The sequence below is a fragment of the Thermobia domestica genome, chromosome 12 (assembly GCF_964235325.1).
Source record: "Thermobia domestica chromosome 12, izTheDome1.hap1.1, whole genome shotgun sequence".
Classification (NCBI taxonomy): Eukaryota; Metazoa; Arthropoda; class Insecta; order Zygentoma; family Lepismatidae; genus Thermobia; species Thermobia domestica.
The window spans coordinates 125,424,433-125,430,432 of record NC_137465.1 but is presented as its reverse complement, the minus strand read 5'-3'; the positions used below and the strand labels follow the sequence as shown (position 1 = coordinate 125,430,432).

The window sequence follows — 6,000 nt, the reverse complement described above, 5'->3', positions numbered from 1 at the left end:
CTACATGCGCAGGCTCTAGTGTGAAAAGTATGAATTAATGAACAAATCAACAGGTGGATTCTACGAGAACTAGAGAGTCTCTAACGTATGTTATGCTAGTTCTGGTTTTAATACATAGAGCAATACGGGATATTATATTTCGATACATCGTTACGTTTTCGTGTAAAGTAAGAGTGACTTTGAAGTAATACATATTTTTCTGTAATGTAAGAGGAAAGGCATTGTTAACTTTCACATTTTTTGGGTAGAAGTTTGGGAGTATCTCTTTCGAACTAAGGGACTACAGCATTCTTCCCTTCTTAATCGCGTTTAAAATATTCATTTCTTTGCTATCTTTGAGAAGAGTTCGTGTTTTCCTATCATGGAGGAGACTTCTACGTGAAAAAAAGAAGAGAAAAAATGACATAAAGTTACCCCTTTAGTGTCGAAATTTGCCGACAGAGAGGGTTGGTAGGCTGCGAAAGTCCCAAAACACGCACGCCCCTGAGAGCACCCAGTATTGATTGTATCCTTCTTCATCGGTGGTGAGAGACAGTGAAAGCAGAAATTTCTCGTTGCTCTCTGCAAAAGTTGCCGCATTTTAGACGCACAAGAGGTCCACTTCCTTGATTAGGAACGTCGCAAGGTGAGCTAGTGTTCAGGGTCAGCGGAACACACGTGTAAAGGTTTACAAACGGTTACGAAGGAACTAGTAACTTTTCCCCCGTATATATCTTGTTCGTTGCTATGACAACCAAAGAAGATGGATTCCTGCTGTTGAACGGATGCTGCCATCTGGACCTTATCTACTGAAGCAGTGAAGTTCGTGTTTTGTTTGTGGAACTGTAGCGCTATTCAGCGCAAGCCCAACTTTTTTAATGGTTCGTTCAGTCAACATGGTGGCATGGGGCACCGTGCTCTTAACCCTATGCACTCTATGTATGGGTGAGTAAACATTTTTTTTTTTTATTCCGCTCTAATTTCAGTAATACAAAGCATATTGACTCAACTATCCTCATGAATTATGAACAAATATACAGTTATCTTATATGTCAGAAACAAACATATTTATAAATATATACATACATATATATATATGTTTACTGATACTTGCTTACCTGGATAAAACAATTACCTTCCTCAACCTGTTTGCAGTAATTTGTTAAGGTGGACTGTTCTGTACAGGGGTAGTTTTCATTTATAGAAAGGAAACACGAAAACGTAATTCACATATTGCAATTTTGTAAATAAATACAAATAGTAACTAAAAATAAATATTCGTACTGTAGAATTTCCAGAACAACACAGCGACCTCAAACCGGTAGTAGATTTTGTGTTCGCGGCTTTAATTTATTATGTTGGCAGTACTGAATGAAACAAGGTGTAGACAATTTGTAAGACAGTTTATTTTTTGAAATAACAAACTTGTCTCAACGAACTTCATTGAATTTTGCGCGTATTTTTTTTTATTAAGAAAAGAAAGAAAAAGGAAAAGAAAGCAAAGCGATTCTCTGAAATCTTATAGATCTAGATTAGGTCTTGAGATAACTCACAGTTTTTTTTTTTTTTTTTTTGGTAGAATATTTGGTAGGAAGTAGCGAAGAAAACATAATTTTTCTCTTCTTTCTTTCTTTCTTTCTTTTTTCTTTATTTACTTCAGTGCAGCGTCGTAGCCAGCAAGCTCTCACAGAAGAACATTGGCGTCAGTAGCACATATATTTTGGGGGTGACAGACTAGTGGCGGTACTGGGGTGTATCAAATCCTCTCAGGAAAGTGGAGGGTCAGGGGTCCCCCCTCGGAAAATAATAACAAGCATTTTTTTTCTTAAAATTTGGAGGCCTCTACAATAGTAACAACGCAAATAAAACGGACGTGTCAATGCACATTGGAAATACCTTAGTGTCAAACACTATGACGATATGATGTATTTCTAGCAACTAAGAATGAAGTTATAAGGAATTGGAAAATTACTTCCTTTTAAAAGGTTTTTATTTCGAGAAAGTGCTTAGATAAATATCACATGCAATCAAATCTGGTAGTTTCCAATTTACATAATGATTAAAATATACTGTTTACAGAAATTTGACATCACTGACACTGTTGATAAGATCGTACAGTGGAGAATGTTAAATAATGTCTCGCTGTCGATATTTGGCTTTCACAAAAATTTCATCGAATTTTATCAATTCGTGCTCCATCCTATATAAGAATAAAGTAGTCTTCTTTGGAATGGCATCACAGGAAAACGAATTAACCCTTTGAAATGAAATTTTTAACAAAACTAGTGCCTACCTAGAACTGTGTTTCCATGATGACAGTTTGATTAAAATGAGTTTCCTAAGAGGGCTAGAATGTATCTCAAAACTAGAAAATCTCAGTATAAACGATGTATAAACTCATAATTTAAAAAAATAATAATAAGTGGATATTTACTCCAGCAATTCCTCTAAGAGGTAAGGGGACAATTTATGTAATATTCTAGTTCCCAATTTCTGTTCATAAAGTGACGGAAATAGTGAAATGGTTGAACTGTTTAAAATGAATCTTTGAACATAGTTAACACGTGGGTCAATCTTAGTTTTTACTATTACACTTTGATTGAAATCCGTATCCTAAGGAAGGTAGAGACAGTGGCGGATCTAGAAAGTAAAAAACTGAGGGGCAGCCAAAACCCAGACTATTATAGTTATATCATGAGTTTACTATAAACTTTAAAAAATATATAAAACTTAAATTATTTTTGTCAGTAAAAGACTGGGGTGTCTAGACCCCCACCCCGGACTACATCCACCACTGGCTAGAGGATTCAAATATATATTTAAAATATTTTCCATATATTCACGTGCGAAAAACGGACATTTCAGCTAAATGATTCATATTTAAAAATTTAGGGTTGCATGGATTTACTTTATTTTAAACGCTTATCAATTATCCATTTATGCTTTAAAACCATCTCAAAATTTCAACAGTTATTTTTAGATCTTCAGATTTATATAGCTGATTTATTTTTAATGCTTTAGAATTTTCTGTAGTAAATAAATCTTATCTGTTTCACTCACTAGTATAGTATGAGGTAACATTCTGTTAGATCACTAAAATTTTTATTTACTCTGACTCTAAAATCTTAAGAACTTGAAACTTCTCTGTCCAACAAGCAAATTTAAGTTTATTGTTATGTTTATTATAGTACGTGTCACATGCTTGTTACGATACGGTATACACTACCATATGGTATATGCTATATGATTATGTGTATTTGCGTTCTGCTTAAAGGGGGTTCCAGCTCATTTGCTTAGCAATTGGACACGTGAATTAAAACTTTCTCCCACATAGTACTTTCTCCCGAATGAGTGGATGGTTATGGTTTAATGGGACTATTTGTCCTCACAAGTATCTCACATATTTGATGGTTAAAAAAGCACCTTTAAAAGAGAATAGAGTCAGAAAAGCTGAAGGGTCACTATTTATTGGCCAATTTTCCACAAATATAATTACTCGTAAACTTAACTTCAGCACAAAAATATGTATAAATAATTTATACTACATTTAAAGCAATAAACACCTTTTACTATAATTCAAAATCTAAAATCCGAATAGGAATATAGAAGTTCTGGAAGTTTTTTCATAAAATTTAATAAATCTTAAAAACGGGATATTTTCGTCTTTCCTATTTGGGACTTTTAGTATTTTATTATATATCAATATTTTTTATAATCAATGATCCTCATTGTCTCTGAACTTAACATTCGTACAAATCAATGGCATATGAGGATGTGTGTGTGTGTTGAAATGTAGCGTACGCAGAATTTCATTAAGGCAGGGAAAGGTAAAATGTTCATATTTCATGATTATACTTATTTTAATGTAATAAGTAGAACAACCCACATTATGCTTTATTTTTTGTGTAATTATGTTTTATTTTTTCCAAATTATGCTTTATTATGCTTTATTGTTAATTTCAGTCGTTGTTTTATATTACTCCTGTATAATGTAAAATATTTACTATACGTTAAATATTCTAAATATTTTGATCTATTTATTGATATTATATGCAACCAGCTTCTTTCATATTTAATGAAATTTCTACTTAATGCATTGTAAAGAGATATGCTTTACTCGAGTTAGTTTTTGTTTCACTTGTGTGACCTTAGAGGTGCATATATACAGAAAGAGAAAGTAAAAGATATCACCAAAAAATACAGAAAGTGCGCAAGTTCAAGAGGTACACATAACAATATAGTGGAGTTCTTGTGTACTATTCATTGTTGGAGGAAAGTATTCTTCATTTCCTTTTTTTTTCTCTACATCAAAGGATTACACCGAAAAGTTTATAGAAATAAAAATTAGCTTTTCATTGTTGCATTGTTATGTTCTCAATGATTTTGCTTTGTAAATATTGGTTTTAAAAATATTAATATAGTATGTATTTTAAACTCGCAGTTGTACAGAATTTTGCAAGAATTGTGCTATATATTTTAAATTATGCTTTATGCTTTATTTTCTAAAATTATGCTTTATTATGCTTTTAAAATTAGTTTCTTCTGGACTCTTAAATAACTACAACCATGTTCAAGGTACCAACCATATGTCTAAATTGCTATTATGCTTTTTATGCTTTTGGGTTGCTCTAGCAATAAGGGTTTGTTTTTCCATGATTTCTTGTTGAAGGGGGGGGGGATCTTAAACTCCGATCCCACTTTCGTACGCTACTGATGTAAATGTTTCATAATAATAAAATATTAAAAGTTCTTTGTTAAATATTAAAAAAAAATAGCATTAGTGTCAACTTTATTTGAAGTATGTATCTACATGTACATTGTGCGCTTGTGTACATGAAGCTAAAACTTCTTAACTCTAAAATCCTGGGGAAAGTATAGTGAATCAGCTGGTTCATAATCAAATGTAAGGCACAAGGTCAACGCCTCTACATTGCTTCTAAACAAGGATTAGCTTCCTTTTAAACATTTGGGTCCCCTAAGTTCCCCATAATACTATATTATGTACACAATTCAGTAATTCTGGAACACTGCTTTTGATCCCTACTACATCGTGTTTTGTAAATAATAATTTAAACTAACAATTTATTATTTTCTACTACAAATATCAATTAAGTGACTCAGATATCTACACAGGAATTTATTTCGGGAGGGGTACAAGTTCAATATGAGGGAAATTATAGTAAAAGTTGTAAAAATCACTCCTGAAATTACACTAACTTTACAGGAAAGTTGAGATTTCGGTAGATGTCCTCCCACCCCTTGTATACATCCCTGCCTTGACTTCAAGTAGACCATACTACGGCCTATTTCATGCTACATAATACAAAAGTGTAATTCACGTTCAGGCCTTGTCTGATGCGTACAGAGCCAGATTTAGGTTTATTGACGGCCTAAGCAATTAAAGGCAATTAGATCATACATTCAGGATTCAGCTGTTTTTTGACAGTGACAAATTGACGCTGTTTTTTTTTGTGTGTGTGTGTGTAAATTACTTATATGCTATATGGTATGCTATATGCTTTATGGACCTAATAGGTATCTATATGTACTTCATCAGACCATGTAGAATATAGGCACTTTAAATATAAAACTGAGCAAATTAGTGATATTGTAGAGAGCAATCTAGGAGAAGAGGCCCCACACCTTACATCATAGGAGCATACATAACACAACACACTGTTACTGTATGTAGGTTTCACTTTATTTGCTGTTTGTCTTATAATTTGGAAACGTACAACTCTTTCCCTTAACTTTTCTAGGAGCACCCAACAGAGTGGGGCCCCAAGCAGAGTTGGCATGACTCAATGAAAACTTGACCCACAACCCACTGACCCACGACCCACTGACCCACCACCCACCATGACCCACTCTGACCCACGACCCACCATGACCCACCACCCACCGTGACCCACTGTGACCCACCATGACCCATCACCCACGGTGACCCACTCTGACCCACCGTGACCCACCACCCACCATGAACCACTCTCATCCACTTTGACCTACTCTGACTCACCAAAA

At 34.0% G+C, this 6,000-nt stretch overlaps 1 protein-coding gene across 1 annotated transcript in view; it reads left to right on the top strand.

Moving 5' to 3' along the window:
• The first annotated feature begins 497 nt into the window (after window positions 1–497).
• The window catches only part of LOC145666619 (acetylcholine receptor subunit beta-like 2), a 699,654-nt gene continuing 694,151 nt past the window's right edge, over window positions 498–6,000 (top strand). The window contains exon 1 of the mRNA XM_081734057.1: window positions 498–924. Within this exon, the coding sequence (XP_081590183.1) occupies window positions 858–924 (67 nt within the window). The 5' untranslated portion in view covers window positions 498–857. The remainder of the gene's footprint in view (window positions 925–6,000) is intronic.